Genomic DNA, 20,719 nt, shown 5'->3' on the forward strand with positions numbered 1-20,719 from the left:
GGTGGGACTGCAAGGGAGGAACATTGACATGCAAGTACAAAGTGGCCTTCTTTCTATCTGTAAAAGCATCTGGGAACACTGGTGACACAGGTCTCTGGGAGGCAGAGAGGCAGAGGCAGGAGGATCCCTGAGTTCAAGGCCAGCCTGATCTACAGAGTTAGTTCTAGGGCAGCCAGGGCTACACAGGGAAACCCTGTCTTGAAAATGGGAAAAGAAGGGCTGAGGGAGAGATGGCTCAGTGGTTAAGAGCACTGATTGCTCTTTCAGAGGTCCTGAGTTCAAGTCCCAATAACCACATGGTGGCTCACAACCATCTGTAATGGGATCTTCTTCTGGTGTGTCTGAAGACAGCGACAGTGTACTCATATACATAAAATAAATATTTGTTTTTTTTTTTTAAAAAAGAAAGAAAATGGGAAAAGAGGTGTCGGGTGTTGGGGAAGGCAGGCAGGCCTGGCTGCCAGGAGGTTGCCTGTGTGTCAGAGAGTTACTGGAGGTGCCAGTGTCATTGTTAGAGGAGACAACTGCATCTCATGGAAACCAGAAGCTCTGTGTCCACCCAGGGAGCCTACAACTGGACAAGAACTGGGGAAGTCTCCTGCACCCTGTTCTAAGAACCTCTGCTGGGTGGGAGATGGGGAGGTTCAGGGAGGTGATTCTGGCCAGGATGGAGGTTTGGACACCTGCCAGGCTGCCTCCTTCCTGGACAGAGGTGACAGGAGCTGAGGTGACAAAGGCTGAGGGTTAGAGAGGAAGGAAAGAAAGAGCAATGGAAACCTTCTCCGTTGTAGTGGCTCACTCTTGAAAAATCGGCACTTGAGCGACTGAGGCCTGAGGACCATAAGTAACAGGCCAACCTGGGCTCTATATTGAGGCAGACCCTGCGACAGCCTGGGATGTGTGTATGGGCCTGCATGACGTGAGGGTCTGGGTCAGTCCAGGCTTGGTCAGGAATAGCCCAAGGACTTAGATGCTAATAACCAAGCCTAGAATGAAGACTAGAGTGGAGCCCAGAGGGGGGACAGTGAGGAAGGGGGAGTCAAGAAGACGGAGAGGGAGGGAGGGAGGGGGGAGGGAGGGAGGGAGGGAGGAAGGGAGGAGCCTTGGGGCAAGAGATAGAGGAGTAATACGCTCTCTGCTTCCCACTCTCTTCAGAACTATCTGTAAACCTCCTGGGTCTCTGTTACTTGGAGGCCTGAGGATGCGGTGTATAGGACATTGGGACACCTCTCCTACCTTCTCCAGGGCCCGTAGTGATGTTGGCTTCAATCTCAGGCCCGTAGGTGAAGGTCTTGGCTTTGATTCGGAAACGATAGGTCATGCCCTCGGTCAGATCCTTCACTTTTAGCCACAGTGGGCTGTTCCCCTTCACGTCCACGGTCACAATCTTGCTGACCCCTGTGGGGAAGGACTGTGAGTAGGGGCTACAGTAGCTGGTAGGAACAGGGCCACCAAGGCCACACTGGCAGCTACTGGGAGGAGGTGATGGTTTGTGGCCTCCATCTCTTGAAATCAGTGTGGGCTGTCACTCAAGTCCACAGGCTGCCAACGCTGTGTCAGGAACATGGCTCTGAGAAAGAGCTCAGGGAAAAACGCTCCCTGGTTAAAGGACCTGGAGGAAAGCTATGTCCTGTCTGCCCAGTCCAGAACAGTCACAAAGTCTCCATTCTCTGTCACTGCTATACCACCCGTCAGCCCATCCCCATGCCAATGTCTCACAGAACGTGACATTCAGACAGCCAGTGTGGGACGTTCTGTGAAGATACCTCCAGCATTGGAGCTGGATGGTACCCGGTGACTACTCTAACCCCCTCCCCAGCCCCAGTTCCACCTTCTGGGCTCTTCTTGGCCAATGAAAGCCTAGCTCCAGGGCCCCATCATCTGTAACCATGTGGCTTTTAGGGATGAAGCTTCAGCACCTCAGGTTATGGCTGCCAGGGGCAGGAATGGGGGCTTCCACAAGGTGGTTCTGGGTGCTCTGTACTTTCCCAAGCCCAGAGTCTCCCTGAGAGTCAGGACCAGGTTTTGCCCTCTTATAGAAGGTGTCTACTGGTCACCACAGAACCTGCTGTAGCCCTTAAACTTGTCCTTGTGTGTGTATGTATGAATTCCTTTGAATGTGCAAAAAAAAAATATATATGTGTGTGTGTGTGTGTAGTGTATGTGTATATATATGTGTGTATATATATGTATATATGTGTATATGTATATATGTATATATGTATATATGTGTATGTATATGTGTGTATATGTGTATATATATGTATATATGTATATGCGTGTGTGTATATATAAATAATCTAGTTTCAGTTTCTTCTTCCAACAAGCCAGAGGATCAGGAGCATCCCCAATAAGGAAACGGAGCTTCACATGAAAGGAGAGAGCACCAAACACATAGTAACTACTTCATTTACTTAAATTTATTTATTTATCCCTTTTTTTTTTTTTTTTTTTTTTTTTTTAGACAGAGCTTCTCTGTGGCCCTGGCTGTTCTGGAACTTGCTCTGTAGACCAGACTGGCCTCGAACTCAAGAGCTCTACCTGCCCCTGGCTTCTGAGGTGCTAGGACTAAAGGCATGTGGCACTGCTGCCTGACATTTTTTCCTTTTCCTTAGATGCTAATAATCCAGCATCGAGCCCAGGAGGGAGAAGAGTGGAGCAGTGGATATTTTGCTTACACGTATGTCTGGGTACCACTTGCATGCCTGGTGCCCGAGGAGGCCAAAGAGGGTATTGGATTCCCTAGAAGTGGAGTTATACACAGCAGTGAGCTGCTGTGTGGGTGCTTGGGAATTGGCCCTCTGTAGTGGCAGCCAGGACCCTAAACTGCTACGCCACATCTCTAGGCCGTATATATTTCTGAGATAGGGTCTCTAGTGATGCAAACTAGTTTCAAACTTCCTGTATAGCTAAGGAACCCCCTGAACGTCCATCTCCATGCCCCCACCTCCTGAGAGGTGGAATTATGGGCGTGAGCTACCATGGCTAGTTTATGTGGTGCTGGGCATGGGATCCAGGATTCTCTGTGTGCCAGGTGACCACTGTACCAATGGAGCCTCACCTCTAACCCCTTTCACATAATAAATGAGTCCTCTTTGATCTGCTGAGCAAGCCCCTTCCTGGCTTTCTCCATAAGAAATTGGGGAGCTGCTGGGCTGCTCCAGAACTATGGCATAGTCTCCATGGAGACCCTTACTCAGGAACCTATAAGGACACAGAGTTTAGGCCCTGATGGAGTAAGATCACTAGAGTCCAAGGACTCCATTTCTCAAAATGGGAGGTCTCTGGATAGGCCAGGTAAAAACCACTCAGACAAGAGCCTGTCTAGGTCTCCTGCAGCTTGTCTTCGTGATCTCTGACCTAGCCCTGCTCTTGCCTTCATCTCTTTCCAGGCCCTGCCTCCCCTGTGGTTCTGATGCAGCCCAGCTCTGCAGGATAGGCTGCTGGCACCCAGGTGGTGGCAAGAAAGACTGAGGACTGTTGTTCCCACCACTGACCAAGAACTGGAGCTGCCTAATGTTCCCAGCTTCTGCTGCTTGTTCTTACCAGGCTCCAGTGCTAAGAGGTATGTGAGTGACATAGAAGTGGTCACTTCCTGCCACCAGGGTGTCACTTCTAAGGCAGTCTTACCTCTATGCCTTGTTGTTAAGTAGACCCAGCCATTGAAAAGCCCGGCCCCTTTCTTGCCTCTAAGTTCTCTTAAAAGATAGCTTCGGGATAAAACAGTGGTGACTTCTGGGGACTAATGCTCACCCCTGGCTCGGTCCTATCAGTTAGCATTGGGCTGCACTGTGTGAGAAAGCTGGCAGGTACCCGATGCCAACAGGCAGGGCTGCCAGTCCAACCCTTTCTGAGAGTCCCAAAGAGGATCAAGGGTCTGGATGGGGTGCCTGAGAAGGGAAGAGGTGGAGAGAGAGAGAATGATCTGAAGACAGTGCAGATGACCTAGGCGAGGACAGTCATTTGCAGAGCAAGAGTGTGGTAGCTGTCCTCCCTCACACATCATCCTGGGGGAGACGCTTTCATTAGATTGCTAAAAGGGTCCCTGACCCTCCAAAGGGGGTGTGCTGAGAACTCTGAGGTTTGGAAGGGGGCCAGGATAACATGAGAACACCAGAGGACTCTTTTCTTTGGGGTCTTGTCCATTCTTGGGGCAACTATATTTTGCTTGGATTCCCTCTCTCTCTTCCTGATTCAGGAACAGGATGTCCATGTTACAGGTCCCCTGCCTGCACAGGAGACGGCAGCCCTACGATGCTGTTTCCGTTTTGTCCTCATATACTTTTCTCTCAGAAACACTCCTTCCCTGGGTCACTCTCCCCATTTATAAGACAGGAAGATTCTCACTACATCTAACTGCTGAGGAGTGATCATGGTATCTGGGTACAAACCAGCCCTTGAAAAGGGAGAGTTCAGGCCACGAGGGAGATCCCCACTTACCATCCACTGGGGTGCAGGGTTCATACACCAGCCGGTAGCCCTCCAGAGGACCGTTGGGGAATTGTGGGGCGTCCCAGGACACATTCACTGAGGTAGTGGTCAGTTCGCTGAACTTGACTGAGCCTGGGGCACTGGGGGCTGTGGAGAGACAGCAAAGGCCTTTTTGTTTTTCTCTTTCTGTGGAAGTGCAAAACCTCAGGTCCGGCTCCAAGCAACTAGCAGGAGCTCTTGGGTCCATGCCCGGGAGGAAGGGAGAATGAGGCTAGGCACAAGAAGAAGGCAGGAAAGGTCAGCTAAGGCCCTTGAAATCTCTCTTCCTCCCTTGCCATCACTAGCTCTCAGCTGTCTAAGAGCAGAGGCTCTGGCACTGGGAGAAAGACCTCCTTAAAGATGGAGAATCTGGACTCTCTCCTGGGTGGCTCTGAGCCCTGGCTAACAGCTTGGGACCAGTTACTGCATTACAATGGATGACCCCTGAAGGTCACTGTGGGGGCAAGACCATTTCTTGCCACCATGGGGTGTGTTTTTCAGCACCCTGCTAGAGTGGGTGGGGTGCCTTGGCCTCATATACAGAGTGGGCGCTAAAGGAGATGTAAGCACTCTGGAGACATGGCCTTCCTTTCATCCCTGGGTTGCAGGGCTTGCATAGAGACATCAAGCTGGCAGCAGGAGCCAGACCGAGGACTGCCAGATCCTCTGGAAGAGATGTTTTCTTGTTCTGAGACCCCTGGGGTAACTCTGAAAACACAAGGATGGAAGATTCTGGTGTGGGGGTAGGGGTGGGGCTGGGAAATGGGAGGGCATACAGGCAAGACAGGAAGCACCCCCAGCCTCCACCCCCCAGCGTCCCAATCTGGTTGGGTGGATGGCCAGGCTATTATTGTCCAGTGCTGCCTCCCACCAGGCCAGAACTAATCTTGACAGCTTCCGGCTCCATCTCCCTGGCTGTCTTTGAAGGAGGGAGGTGAATTCAGGGCCCTTTCCTGCCCTCCCCCTCAACACACTAGGGGGTTAGAAGGACGTGGGACAGGACATTCTGTCCTGCTACAGAGCCGGAAGCTTCTAGGCTCCTGGGGGGCTCATATTTGACCAGTGACACTGATGAAATGTCTTGAGATGGGCAGGCAGGCAGATGGATAGGCTAGCACACCCCAAGCACAGCCTCTGGCTGACAGGGGAGCCAGTGGAGGGAAAGGCTCCTCTGGAGTGGGGTCTTGTCTCAGAGAGGATCCTGGTTATGAACTGTCTCTGGTAGTTTGCTTTCTACACCTCTTTAAGACTAGTGGGGGCCCCAGTAAGGAAGGTATCAGGCTGGGAAAACCTCTTTCTGGGGGCCAGGGCAGAAGGCTGTACTAACGGGTGATTTATTCTAACAAAAATCTGAGGATGGTTGTTTCATATAAAATGCCATTTTGGCATATAAGCTATGTCCCCCTCCCTCTTATCTGTGGTGTCAGCAATTAAACCCAGGGCATCTTTCTCAGGCTAGGCAAGTGAGGTACCACTGAGATGTCACCTATCCCTTCCCATACATGTTAACTCATTTCCAGGTTACTTATGATTCTTGATACAACGTGAATAGTATTGTATCTATTTATTGCAAAGTTGTTATTTATGTGTCTGTGTGTCTGTCACATGAGCACACATGCCCATGGAGGTGAGAAAAATAGGGGTCAGGTCCCCTGGAATTGAGGCTATAGGTAGTTGTGAGATGCTTAGAGTAAGTTCTGGGATGGAACGGGCAGCAATGGTTGTAACTGCTGAGCCATCTCTCCAGCCCTGACTTTGAGCTCTTGCCCTTCCTGGCTTCACCTTTAAGTGCTTAGATTACAGGTCTGTGCTGCCGTGCCCAGGCAGAAGCAATTTGGGGGAATATTTTCCTTTCTTGGTTGGTTGAATCTGCAGATGTGAAATTCATGGCTTTGGAGGGTTGACACGTGGGAAAAAAAAAGAAAAAAAAAAAGCAAGAAACAAATGCTCCTGAATTCTCTCAGATCTGCTTTGGTTTCAGCATCTGCTCTTTCTCCTCTGACCAGGGAATCATGAACAAAAAGCATGTTTTCTGGGGGCCCTGCTGTTAAACAGAGACAACACTCACTGCTCACTCCCTGGGACTTCTAGGGCAACCCAGTGTGACACTGACCAAAAAGTGGCTTTGGACACCTCAGGACAAGAGGATCTACCCTCCCTCCTTCCTCCGTCCTGCCTGGGTCTAGTCTCCACCTCTCTGTCGGCTCCCTCCAGACTCTCAGCCCGGAAGGCAGAGCCAGTTTTTCAAAACATAAAAAGATCTAGTTCCTTTTAAAATCCTATTTATTTATTTTTATTTCATGTGCATTGGTGTTTTTGCCTGCATGCAGGTCTATGTGAGGGTGTCAGATTCCCTGAAACTGGAGTTACAGGCAGTTAAAAGCTACCACATGGGTGCTGGAAATTGAACCCACGTCCTTTAGGAGAGCAGCCAGTGCTCTTAACCACTGAGTCAGCCCGAGTTCCAATTCTCAGCCGCTCAAACCCTTCTGTGTCTCCCCATCACACTGAACACAAATCTGTTTCCAGACCATTGGGGACTCGGCTGTCACTCCACTCTTGTCAACACCAGGTTCTGTTCCTCTAATCCCCTCCAGCCTCTAAGCTTCTGCACCTGCTGGTCCTTCTGACAGGAATCCTGCTTCCTGCTTGTCTCCAGAACTTCCCACAGCTGGTCTCCTCTGGCTCAAAGCTCAGTTCAGGTGTAGCCATCTTGGCCAGGTCTGTCCAAAGTGAACTACACCCTGCTCCCCTTAGCCCCCCTGTACCCCCAGCCTGCTCATCAGGGCTTGTTTACATCCTGTCCTGTGGTCCTCACCAGGACGCAGACTTACTGTCTTTTTTTTTTTTTTAAATCATTGTTTCATCACCAGCATGAAGCACAAGTGTGGGCTCACAGAAGACAATGAACGTGGGGTGGGATGAACAAAGGCAAGGAGACAGAAGAAAGGAAAGGAGCAAGCAAGCCAAACAGGGGAGTGTCCCAAAGTCTGAGGCCATGTGGGCAGAACAGGCTAGGTGAGATCTGGGGACTTTCTCAAGGTTCCCAGTGAGAGTTTCTTTCTTTCTTTCTTTCTTTCTTTCTTTCTTTCTTTCTTTCTTTCTTTCTTTCTTTCTTTCTTTCTTTCTTTCTTTTTTTTCTGGACACATAGAGCCTTCTTCTTCTTCTTCTTCTTCTTCTTTTTTTTTTTTTTTTTCTTTTTTTTTTGGTTTTTAGAGACAGGGTTTCTCTGTGTAGCCCTGGCTGTCCTGGAACTCACTCTGTAGACCAGGCTGGCCTTGATCTCAGAAATTCACCTGCCTCTGCCTCCCAAGTGCTGGGATTAAAGGCGTGCGCCACCACTGCCCTGCCATAGAGCCTTCTTTGCAGGCTCTCTTTCCATAGGGCATCCAGAAGTGGGGCCTGGGTATCCATACCCAATTCCCCGGCTGCATGAGACAGCTCCCACACCAGGTGTGGACACCAGTTTGTCCTCACAAACTGACACCCTCCCCTCCAAGGCTTCTCCCTACCTGCTTGCTGAGTTTGGCCCTGGGTTGGGGTGCTCCGAGGCCCATCCCCCGCAGCATTGAAGGCGGCCACGCTGACCATGTAGGCAGTGTAGCCCGTCAGGTTCTTGAGTTTCACGCTATTCTCAGCCAGGAAGAGAGTCTTCACCCTCTCCGTGAGGTTCCTCCGCTGGACTTCCCAGAAATAAATCTGTGGGAACCAATGATTGTGGGATGAGAGGGGTGATATGTTTCCCCTCCGCCTCTGCCCATCTCAGGGTTCAAAAACACCTCTGCTTTCAACCAGGAAAACAAGATGGAAGTATCTAAGAACTATTTAAGAAGGATTCCAGAACTTTCCTTTTATTAGCCAATACCCATCCTCTGCTCGACTGTAAACCTCATCCCCTTGTGTTTCTTGTTTCTCTGTGGTTGATATCTGTTGCATGTAACACAGATGTGTCAGCCTCAGAATAGGAATCTGTGTCTCACAAGCCAGAGCGGGAGAGGCGAGAACAACCCTGGGCTCTGCTCGGCTGTGTGGGGCACAAGGACCAGCAGCTTGGGAATGCCAGGGCACTGCTGAGGAGCAGAGAACCTCAGCTCTGCCCTGTGTGCCATAGTAGCAGCCTCAGCTGTCAATGCTCCTGTAAAAAACTCCCGTTGTAAAGTTCCTGGTGGTGCATATGCACAATCCAACCTGATACCTGTGGATCAAAGTCTGCAAAGTCTGCTGCAGGGGAAGGCTGGACTAAGGAGGCATTTGGTTTGTGGCTGAATTCTGATGGCACCATTTGCTAGGCATGAGGCTTGGTCAGGCACAATTTCTCTCAGCTGCAGAGGGCTTAAGGACACGTGCTTTCCGGGGTGAGCAAGAAGGCTACAGGCCGTAAGGACTGGTTAGCTTCTAAAGGTATTGTTACATGGTTGTGGAGGACTTTAGGCCCTCAGCGCAGCAGGAACTTTGTGGAGCCTCCGGGCGCTCTATAATGGACATGGTTAGCGCTTTTAAACACACATGGAAGATTATCAAACTACATTAAGAACATTGAGCTGGGACTCTATAGCCTGGCATCCTAAACCTTGTACAGGATTGGAGATCATTTGGCGCCATCTGCTGGCCAAAGAGGGTTCTGAACGCTATTGGCGTTTCCTTTCCTCAGTACCAATAAAAGAAGGAAAGAGCTAATAAAAGTGTCCGCCCCCAGCGTGTGCAAAGGCAGTTAGGACATCTTGCTACTACAAAAGATGTGCTTCTCTATAGCCTTGCTTCCGTTTTTAAAATTCTTTTTATATGGAGAGTTGAGGTCTTCATTCATAAAAACACCCACTCATCCACTGACTATCAGAATGCAACAGCCACAATAAACTCTCCTGAATTCATCATTCTGGGAAGAGCTCGAGGCTAGCTTTACAGCTCTGCACACTCCCTGAGCGTCAACAGTTTGCCGAGGACAGGCAGAGAACTGCTGGATTCTTCAAGCCCGAGGAGCGGGAGAGACAGATTCCTGGGGCCTCTGTTGAGATGCAGGGGGAGCTGGAACAGCAAAGGAGACCGAGGAGGGGTGATGGGCTGTGTGAGGAGAAACAGGCAGGAGAATGTCATGTCTCAACTGTGTAAGGAACAGTGCTGTGGAGACAGGCTGGGTGAAGTCTGTGTCCTGTTGACAAAGAACAGGGTAGATTTATCAGCAGCCTTAGCGGGGTGAGATTTGGAGGGGCGGGGGAGGACGAGGACGTATTTGGAGTGGAGTGTGGAGAAGAGAATAGAGGGGCAGCTTGAGAGGGGTGGAGACTGTGGGTGATTGTCTTTGATTTCTTTCTTCCCCTCTCTCCCCTTCTTCCTACCCTCCGCTGAAGGATATCTCTCCCTCGGCTGAAGATCGAGCCTGAGTTTTATGTATATGTCTCATGCCCGTGTATTACCAGAGCACAGCAAACTGTTAGCAAGTACTTTACTGTTTAGTGATGTCCCTATCTCATGGAAGAAGCCTTGAATCCTCCAGTAAAGAGACCAAGCAAGGACATAATGAGATGTGAACAAAACCATGAGGTTAGGAAAGGGCATTAGAAAAGGAGATAAGGGACTGGAGAGGTGGCTCAGTGGTTAAGAGCATCGAGTGTTCTTGCAGAGGTCCCAGGTTCAAGTCCCAGCACCCACACGGCAGCTCACAACTGTCTATAACTCCAAGATCTGATACCCTCACACAAGATATACATGTGGACAAAACTCCAATGCACATAAAATAAACAAATCATTTTTTAAAAAGGAAATAAGGGACTTGGGAGATGGCTCAGTGGTTAAGAGCACTTACTGCTCTTGAAGAAGACCTGGGTTCAGTTCCCAGCACCCATCTAGTGGCTCAGAATGTCCTATAAGTCCAGTTTAGGAGATCTGATGCCCTCTTCTGGCCTCCTTGGGTCCCCGTGCTGCACATGAACTCATGCAGACAAGCACACAACATATACAAATAGTAAATAATGAACAAAAGAAGAAACAAATTTCAGAATGCCTCCAGGGCCTGCCTGTGATGGGCCCTAGAGGGAGATATGAGGTGTTGTCGGGGAGACAGGGTCAATGGCTGGGGCCATGCCCTTGGGCAGGGCAGTGTCCGAGGTGGAGGACATACAGAAGCAGGGTGCCTGCTTGCTGTCAGTAGTCCTTTGTTAGATGAGGATTCACAGTAAAAGGGACGGGGGGCTGAGTCTGGATCCTGGTCCCCAAGGTGACGTGATTGATTGGTGGAATGCCCACCATGGGCATTCCATGGGGAATTCACTCATGGGGAAATGAGCATGTACTGAACCCAGTCTGTGGGCTCCAGAGGGCAGGCACCCCGGTCCATCTGGTTCCCTCGTGTCCCAGGCATCTATAATCACACCTGACCCATGGTTGATACATAGATCAACAGATATGTCATGGGTGAAAGTGGCTGGAATGGCAATGGATGACCCTGTCACCATTTCTTATCTAGTGGTTTTTATTCCAAGCCTGCTACCCTTTTAATCACTTTTCTGACCCATAGTTGATGAAGTTTTTCTTTCTTTCTTTCTTTTCTTTTCTTTTTTTTTGAGACAGGGTTTCTCTGCGTAGCCCTGGCTGTCCTGGAACTCACTCTGTAGACCAGGCTGGCCTCGAACTCAGAAATCCGCCTGCCTCTGCCTCCCAAGTGCTGGGATTAAAGGCATGTGCCACCACTGCCCAGCTAGTTGATGAAGTTTTAACAGAATTAAGGTATATAATTAATGTTCTTTTTTCTTTTGTTGTTGTTGTTGTTTATTGGTTAGAACCAGAGCCCAGGGCCTTGAGCATGCTCAGAAGCACCCGATCAGCACTGGGGACCCAGCCAACCTGTTGTTGTTATTATTATTACTATTGTTATCATTATTTATTTTATTTTATTTTTTGGAGGTAGGACTTACATAGAGCCCAGGCCGCTCTTGATTTTACAAAGTGACTGAGGATAACCTTGAGCCGATCCTCCTGCTTCTACCTCCTATGTGCTAGGATTATAGGTGTAGGCCCCCACGCCTGTTGTTTTGTGCCTGCAGGGGCTCAAACCCTAGGAATCATGAATACCAACCACTCTACCAGCTGAGCCCCATCCCAAGGCCTCTGGTGTTTTCAAACCTACCCACTGTGGACCACTGTCAAGACAAGCTGATTGGTACCTGTCAAACTCCAGAAGTTACCTCTTTTTTTTTTTTTTTGACTTTACAATTAAAAAAAACAACACAATTTATTAACATAGATTTTAAGCACAGTGATTAAGAAATTATTGAAACGAGTGAACAGAATGATTGAGAAAGAATAAGAAAAACCTATATATTTGGGTATGGGCTTATCCCCCCTGCCCTTGCTGGATAAATAGTATTATAAGGTGGATCAGAAGGTGGTGTGTGTGTAGGTAGAAATAGTCGCTGATGAGGTAGAAGCAGGAGCTGCCTTGCTTGACACGTGGTAAAGGGAATATCCTTTTCCTGTACTGGGCGTTTATGGTGAAAACTGCGGGACTATAATTGGAACAAAAGCCTTTAAACAAATGCTTCTAATTGTGTTAAATCCCTGACCCACAGGTTACCTTTTTCGATGCACAGTAAGAACCTTTATGAACAACGTTCAACTTACACGCTTCAGGTACACACTACTGTCTTATAGGCTTGGCTAGCATCCTGCAGGTTAGAGCCAGGAACGGGTTCATCCTTACGTGCCTGAGACTCTTTTGGCTGTTTTTATTTCTTTGAGATAGGCTCACTCTTCCCCAGGAAGGCCTGGAACTCACTCTGTGGCCCTGCCTCAGCGTTCTAAGTGCCGGGATGAAAGGTGAGCGCTGCCATGTTTGGATTGGTACTTGAATGCCCACGGTACTTGAATGCCCATGGTTTTCCACTTTCATTTTTGAGACAGCACTTGGGTAACGGAAACAAGAGGGTCAGAAGTTAAATGTCAAGCCGGGCGGTGGTGGCGCACGCCTTTAATCCCAGCACTTGGGAGGCAGAGGCAGGCGGATTTCTGAGCTCCAGAGTTCAAGGCTAGCCTGGTCTACAGAGTGAGTTCCAGGACAGCCAGGGCTACACAGAGAAACCCTGTCTCAGAAAAACCAAAAACCAAAAAAAAAAAAAAAGAAGTTAAATGTCATTGTTAGCGACACAGTGAATTCAAGACCACTCTGGGTTATATGAGACCCTGTCTCAAAACAAATTGTAAAAGCCTGTCCCATGGCACCTATACCACTGGCTGTTATTAGCCTGGGGCTGGAGAGATGGCTCAGCTGTTAAGAGCACTGACTGCTCTTCCAGAGGTTCTGAGTTCAATTCCCATGTGGTGGCTCACAACCATCTGTAATAAAATCTGGTACCCTCTTTTGGTGTGTCTGAAGACAGCTACAGTGTACTCATATACATAAAATAAATAAATAATTCTTAAAAAAAGAAGAAGATAGCCAGCCCTCTGGCAAGAAACTAGAAGCCTCCCGTGCCATCATTGGAAATGTAAAATGGCGTAGCTACAGTGGGAAACAGTCTGGAGTTCTTCAAAGAACATTAAAAATAGAATTACCATATGATCCAGCAATCTCATTTCTGGGAATGCATCCAAAAGTATTAAAATCAGGATCTTGAAGAAGATATTTACACTCCCATGTTATGCCATAGTAAGAACCACAATAGCCAGGATGTAGAAAATCCAGGCACTCTATTGCACACCTGTCATCCTGTACTTGGAGGCTAATAGTCACAAGTTCAAGGTCACCCTCTGGGACATAGCTAGTTTAAAACCACGCTGAGCTAATGTAAGCCCCTGTCTCAAAAACAAAGAAAGAAAGAAAGAAACGACCCCTTCTAACTGTGTCAGTGGGTGAGCTATAGCTACAGCATTTGTGCATTTACAGTGGAGCACTATTTTGCTTTCAAAGCAGGGAAATCTTGCCAATTAGAGGCATATGAGCCTGCATCCTCCTCCTGTGAATCTCACACCGTCCTTAGACACGAAGTGTCTTATAGCTCCAAGCACCTGATGCTATGTGAGGGCTCCCTGAGAAGCCATCACAGCACACCCTCCTAGGGAATAACAACAGAAAAATGTCTGTTGTTCACGCTGGCCCAGTCTTTCCCCCCATAGCCATGATCCTGAGCAGGATGAATCCGCCCGTGGGAACAGACAGCCGGCTATAGCTGTTTCTGACACTCCCGTCTCCTTCCCTTCTCTCTCACTTCATTCCCAGTAGAGCACTGAGCTGGGGAACTGAAGAGACCATGAAGGACTTGGCTGCCTTCTACTATCATGGCAACACCAGTTTGTTGTTGTTGAGGGAGGGAGGCAACGCTGGAATGGAACCCGGGGCCTTGCGCATGATACACAGTTGTTCTCCCCTTGGTCGCTTTCTGAGCCTTGTTTGTTTCTTTGGTTACGGACACAGTCTCATGCAGCCTGGAACTAGCTATATGGTTGAGGAGGACTTTGAGCTCTTGGTCCCTCTGCCTCCACCTTCAGAAAAGTGATATTCTGGGTGCCACAACTAACTTATAGTTCTTGTTTTTATTGTATTTTTAAATTTTAGTTTTTTTTGTGTGTGTGTATGTGTGTGTGTGTGCGTGTGTCCGTGTGTGGCTGTGCAGGGTCAGAAGAAGGTGTCAGAGTTCTGGGAGCTGAAGTCCCAGCCAGTTGTGGGCGTTGAAAAATGCAGCAAGTGGTCTTAACTAAGGAGACATTTCTCTAGCTTCATCCTTGTTATTTTGGAGCAAGAAGTTTGATAAGTAGCCCAAATTGGCTATGAGCTCACAATTCTCCTGCCTCAACTCTGCTTTCCGTTCTAGTGCCTGGATGATAGGTACATACTGCCATGCCTGGTTCAGTGGCTCTCCATCCATCTGCCCATTTGTCCATCCATCCATCCATCCATCCATCCATCCATCCATCCATCCATTTTTGAGACTATGTAGCTTTGGCCAGTCTTGAACTCAAAACTCTCCTTTCTCAGCTCCTCTTTCCCTCAGTACTTCAATGACTTTTTCATTCATTCATTCGTTCATTCATTCATTCATTCATAAATTCATTCATTCATCCATCCACCCAACCATCCATCCTCCCATTCATTCATCCATTTTTGAGACTATATAGCATTAGCTGACCTTGAACTTATAATTCTCCTGTCTCATCCTTGCTTCCTTTCCGTACTTGGATTGCAGGCATATATCACAAACATATGACCTAACAGTTCACTTTTAAATTAAATGATTAAAATTTGAAACCCTGTATCCCTGGCTGGTCCAGAATTCACTATGTAGACCAGGGTGGCCTCAAACTCACAGAGCTCTGCCTACCTCTGCTTCCTGAGTGCTAGGATTAATCATGTGTGTCACCAAGGTTCGGTTGGCTCTCTTTAAGGCCATCTTGACTATGTTTTTGTCTGCAGAGGACTAGCTAACTGAAGTTTCAGGTTCTTTAGATCTCTGGGTATCTGTTACAACTATTCAGGTCTGCTTAGTGCCTTTTTACACAAAAGTTACTATGGCAATTTGTGAAAACATATAGGCATGGCTATATCCCAAGAAAACTTTACTTATGCAAAGATAGTGGGCTAGATTTGGCCTATTAGCTATAATTGACCAATCCTGTTAAACTGAATTATCTTTTGTAATTCCAGTATCTTTTTTTTTTCTAGACAGGATTTCATATAGCTCAGGCTATCCTCAAAGTCACTATGCAACCAAGGATGATCTAGAACTTCCAATCCTCCTGTCTCTCTGCCTCCCCACTGCCAGCTTACAGATACCCCACGCCTGGTTTCTGTGATGCTGCAGGTTGGACGCCAGGGATTTGGGTCCAATCAACTTAGCTCCATCCCCAGCCCCTTCCAACATCTCAGAAAAAGCCAATCAAGAGCCGAAGAACAGCTGGGTTGTAATTCTCTCCTAGCAGTCTGATAGCTGCTCCCTGGGCTGCACGTGGTCTGTCTCTCAGTTTCTCCTTTGGGCTCTGAGTCATCACTGGGCTCTTGTCCCAGGGCTCAGGTTCGGGTCTTCTTTTGTTTGTCATCTGTGTCTGTGTACCTCTTCCTTCCAGGATTTTCTCTGGTTTGAGCTGTTCTCTTAAGCTCCACCTGTAACTACAGCTTCATTGTCTCCCTTGGTGGCTAGCAGATTTTTTTTTTCTTTCTCAATCAAGACACGGTTTCTCTGTGTATCCCTGGCTGTCCTGGATATTCTCTGTAGACCAGGCTGGCCTCGAGTGCTTGGATTAAAGGTGTGTAAAACCACCGCTCAGATGTTTTGGAATGAAAACACAGGAAGCCAAACTCCAGGTCTCCCCAGCCCCCGCCTCCTTTCTTTCCCGGTGACTGAAGTTTTCATCTTCCTCAGCTTCCTGGCCATGGCAGCACTGATCATGCTTCCTGTTCTTCCCTCAGGCCACGGTCCTCTGTCAGGATCTACCAACTATCCATCGCCACCGCCTTCTCCTCCTCCTCCTCCTCCTCCTCCTCCTCCTCCTCCTCCTCCTCTTCCTCCTCCTCCTCTTCCTCTCAGGGATCTATGTAGCCCAGTCTGGCTTTGAACTTGCTAGGTAGCAAAGGATGATCTTGAACTTCTGAGGCTTTTGCCTCTACCTCCTGAGTGCCTGGGTTACAGATGTTACAGGTATGCACCATCACAGCTGGATATACGGTGCACGGGATAGTACCCCCAGGATTTCACACACACCGGGTAAGCACTCTGCCAGCTGAGTCTCACCTGCAGCCCAGATGCTGACGGGAACACACCAGGTCCTGTCAACGGGTGCTGATGGCACAGCACTGGTTAGCACGCATCCGGGATGTGGCAGTTCCATCCCGGTAGTTCACACCCAGGGGTGGGCAACGTTTTCTGGGAACTGCAGACATCCGCTGTGTTCTATATGGTACCTGGGTACCTACACATTTCCTGAATCTCTATGTTAACACGCCACTTTTAAGCTTCAACAGTCTAGTGACTGCCACACTGTGGCTGGCTCTGCCTGGAGTCTCCTTTCCCTCCAGAGGCATACGCTATAGTGTAATATTTGGTTTTCCCAGCTGGAGTTCCTGGGCAAAGCCTTGAGGGTTATCATCCATCTTCAGAGCATCCTTGGCAAGATGCCTCCATCCCCGTTTCTCCCTCTCCTCCGTCCTGGATGGAAAAGGTTTCTATGGTGGATTTTGCCTTATACCAGGTGGCCTGTCTCCACAGGCTGAGAGGGAGAGAGAGTGTTTCACCCTGGTACACACTCATTGGACCTATAGAATGATGGGCTGGGCCAGGAAAACCATGGGGTTCTATGGTTTGCATATCCTGTGTCCCCAGGGCCATTGCATGGAGACAGTTTTCTGAAATACCATCCAAATATAAGGAGCTAGAGTATTCCAGATGTTGGTGAGGGAGGTAAGCTTCCACTACAGCCAAGGGCTGTGCTCCAACGAGGGAAGCCAATCAGAGTAGCAGGATGATTTCTTGTCCGGCTTGGTCCCGGGCAGCTGCCATGTTCCCACTGCTCGTCAGCTCTAACCAGGGCTCCGGATAGCTAGATGTGCAGGCCCTGACACCCACTAGATGCCAGTGTGGCGGCTGGCTCTGCCAATCCACACTGTCCCGTAATGCTTGGCTGAGCCCAGACCATTCCCGCTATGCCCGCGGTACTGGTAGAAATGAGACTCTTAAAGCTTAATGATTAACCAAACAGATGTATATATCAGCAAATACTCAATCCACAAGAAGCCCACACAATTAGAACTGTTGTCCCAATTTCCTAACCTTGATATGAATAACTACCTGAGATAGAGACATGAGGGTGACATCCACAGCCATCTTGCCCCGCCCCCCAGCTAGTCTCCTCCTCTCTCTCCTCCTCTTCCTACTCCTTCCCACTCTTCACTCCTCCCACATTAGCTCCTCCCCAATTACCAAGCTTTACTGCAAATATAATGTAGCAGTAGCTGGAAATTATCCCGCTACAAATCAACCCTATTCTCTTCCACACATGGGCTCCTCCAGGATCTGACCACGTGCTCTGCTTCCCGGCAAGGGTGAGTTGGGCTTCTGGATTCTAACCCCTGATAGGTTGACCTGCCCAGGCTACATCAGTTGGGCTACAGTTTCCTCTTATAAAATAGGCACATTCTGTGGGCATTAATACCCACAGTGTAACAGCTCCCTAGGCTTTCAGCAGACTGGAAGAGTTTCAAAGCAGATTTTCAAATACCTCCAAGGTGCTTTGCAAATTGGTCATCTAATGACTAGATGGGCCAAGCACCCCGTAGATTTTTTTTTCCTGAGACAGGGTCTCCTGTAGCCTAGGCTGGCCTTGAACTTGCTATAAAGTCCAAGATGACCCTGAACTCCAATTCTTCTGCCTCCTACGCCCGAGAACTGGGATTTTATGAACCTGGTCCACATCTGGTTTATGCAGTGCTGGGGATTGAACCTGGGACTTTGTGCATGTGAAGTAAACACTCTACCAATAGCGCATCTCATGTGACTATGGGGCTAGAGGTGGTGGGTTTGGGCATTGTGTGCATTAAAGCAGAATATGTGTAGGTGGGGACTGAGTTCCTCAGATCAAGATCAGCCCACCTCAGAATGGAAATATTCTACAATGCCCCAGTGTTTATTTCTGCCAGCTGTGCACATGGCCAAGATCAACTCAGTGGCACCTGAGAGCGAGCAGGAAGAGCTTGGGACCTCATCCCACGGACCCAGCCTTCCCCACCCCTTTACTCCTCTGCACCCCATCCCCCTGCCAGATCACCCCATACCTTGTATCCTTGGATGTCTCCATTCTGGTTGTCCACTGGGGGCGGCTCCCACGTCACATCCAGCTGTGTGGCTGTGGCACTGTGGATGGCCACGTTCTGTGGTGCAGCCGTGGGCACTGGAGGCCATGAAGGTTGGAGAGTGAGTGTTCACGGGTCTAAGCTATGGAAGGGGAGAGGGGATAGGGCAGGATGAGGGCCCGGGATCCTGCATCTGGGACTCATGTGGGTGTACTCACCTGCCTCCCCGACAAAGACCTCTTGCGGTGGGCTCAAGGGTCCCTCACCCACGGCGTTGTACACGCTCATACGGATCTCGTAACGCTTGTGCTTGCTCAGATCTATGGAGGAGAGTGGAGGTCAGAAACACAGAGGTCACAGAACCAGTGGAAGGAGTCCTCTGGGAAGGCTGGAGCTATAGGGTGGGGGAGGGGGCATAGCTACCATTCTAGTGCTCCATGTGACAATGGGAAAGAAACAAGTGGCGAGCCTTAGATGCTTGGGCTGCACCCTGCCAACACATGTATGTGACACAAAGGATCCTTCTGCTCTAGGGCTCTAGGGTCATAAATACAATTGAATCTGCAAGTCAACGGTGTTGAGGCTGAAGACGACGGTGTCAATAGTCCTGGCCATCCCGGGCCAGAGGGTCACAAACCTTCCTTGCCTGTACTCTTCCCACTATGACAGACACAAATGTCCCAGCTGTGTCCCCACCTGTCCCCCTTCACCAGCTCGTTTTTTTTCCCTCCTCTTTTGGGGCCAGGGATAGAATCCAGTGTCTCTCCAAGGCTGAGGATAGGATTTACCATTGAGTTGTACATCACCGCCGACCCCTCCAGCCTCACTAGCTCAGTCCTAGAGGGGATGTGTTTATGGAATGTGAATTGGGGGTGAAGAAATCCCACGTGTTAGTCAAGTTTGAAGTGCTTGGTGGGGATGCCTGGTGAGGAGAAGCCTCTACAAGCGAATGGGCTATGTCACCTTTGGTGGGAGACATGATTCCCTTTCCATGGTGCCAATATGTCCCTTATCCCCTGAACTCTGCTGTCCCTGTCTCTCTCCCACCCTTGTTGCCCAGGGTGGCAGTCCTGACATGCATAGGCTCAGGCAGAGGAGGAGAAGGGGGCAGTCTAGATTCCGAGGTTGGCTTTTCCTGATCATCAGGCCTTGTGTGGATGTGGACAGAATCTGCTGAAGCTTCAGACACAGAGCAAGGGGCAGAGGGGAGCCACACGGGGACAGGCTGGAGGTTGACATATTCTATCCAGGAGCCTCAGATAGGGCTAAAGAGACAGCAAGGGCCAACATGTCTTACATGGGTCAGGGCAGGCAGTAGCAATAGACGTCTACCTACCTGCCCTGGAGATAAAGCATGCAGGAAGGCTTTTCCCGTCTGCTTTACCTTCTACTATTGACCCGCTGACTCCTCATGCATGCAAGCCTATAGATGCTCTTACTCATCACTTATAGGGCAGGCTTGGGGGACTCTTTTCCAAAATGCCTCTTGCTTCATGTGCTTAAAAGATGTATATGTTAGAGACAGTGCTAGTATCCAAGCACCCTGGGTGGGTACGCTGGCTAGTATTTTGTCAGCTTGACAAAGCTAGAGTCATCTGAGAAGAGGAGATCTCAACTGAGACTGTGCCTCTGTGGAAGCCTTTTCCTGATTAAAGGGGGAAGGGGCCAGCTCCATGTGGGTGGTGCCATCCCTGGCATGTGGTCGTGGGTGGTATAAGAAAGCAGTCTATTGACTGGGACATGTAAGCCAAACATACCCTTTCCTCCACAAGTCAATTCTCAACCTGGTCTTTATCAGAGCAACAGAAAGTAAACTAGTACAGTGTGTTGGCCTGAGGCCAGGTGTTCTTGACAGCCCTCTCCCCATCCCATCCCAGGAGGCCTGGACCACAATGGACCACCATGCAAGGGGACTTACTGTCCAGCTCGTAGTGCGTGAGGCTGGGCCGGGTCAGGTTCCGCATGGAGTACAAGGCTAAGGGGCAAGGGGTGAGAAGCCAGGGAGATAGCAGATAGAGGTTAGTGTATGCAGGCATCCCACCCACCAGGAACCAACCGGGCCTGGGATAGAATAACAAGGCTGGTGACAAAGCAGGCAAGAGAACTACTTCCAATCCCTGGTGCTTAGTCAGGGGCCCGGATGGGAGTTGGAGAGGGAGTAGATCCTAAAACATTGTTGTCTCTACCTCGGTGGACACTGACCAAAGTCATAGGGGAGCCTCTCAGAGCCTAGCAACCCTGAGGGCAGTTCTGAGGGACGCTTACATTCCACTGGCTCCCCAGTTTCACTCTGGAGCTTGGGCAAGCCACGGTGAAATATTGGCGTCATGAATTCCCTCATATGAACCAGAAACAATTTTACTGTCAGGAAATATGAGCGAACCGGACGCAGATCACATAAAAATCACAGCCACGGGCAGACATTGGCCAAAATAAATAAATAAATAAATAAATAAATAAATAAATAAATAAATAAA

General features: G+C 49.2%; 1 protein-coding gene across 1 annotated transcript in view; it reads right to left on the bottom strand.

The window, feature by feature from the left end:
• Positions 1-20,719, bottom strand: part of Sdk2 (sidekick cell adhesion molecule 2) — a gene marked incomplete at its 5' end in the record, with an annotated part of 93,780 nt that overhangs the window by 22,667 nt on the left and 50,394 nt on the right. The window contains 6 exons of the mRNA XM_028761291.1: positions 1,237-1,398; positions 4,441-4,578; positions 7,984-8,170; positions 18,225-18,340; positions 18,461-18,562; positions 20,161-20,217. Coding sequence (XP_028617124.1) covers positions 1,237-1,398; positions 4,441-4,578; positions 7,984-8,170; positions 18,225-18,340; positions 18,461-18,562; positions 20,161-20,217 — 762 coding nt within the window. The remainder of the gene's footprint in view (positions 1-1,236; positions 1,399-4,440; positions 4,579-7,983; positions 8,171-18,224; positions 18,341-18,460; positions 18,563-20,160; positions 20,218-20,719) is intronic.

The sequence above is a fragment of the Grammomys surdaster genome, unplaced genomic scaffold (genome assembly GCF_004785775.1).
Source record: "Grammomys surdaster isolate TR1022 unplaced genomic scaffold, NIH_TR_1.0 126906, whole genome shotgun sequence".
Classification (NCBI taxonomy): domain Eukaryota; kingdom Metazoa; phylum Chordata; class Mammalia; order Rodentia; family Muridae; genus Grammomys; species Grammomys surdaster.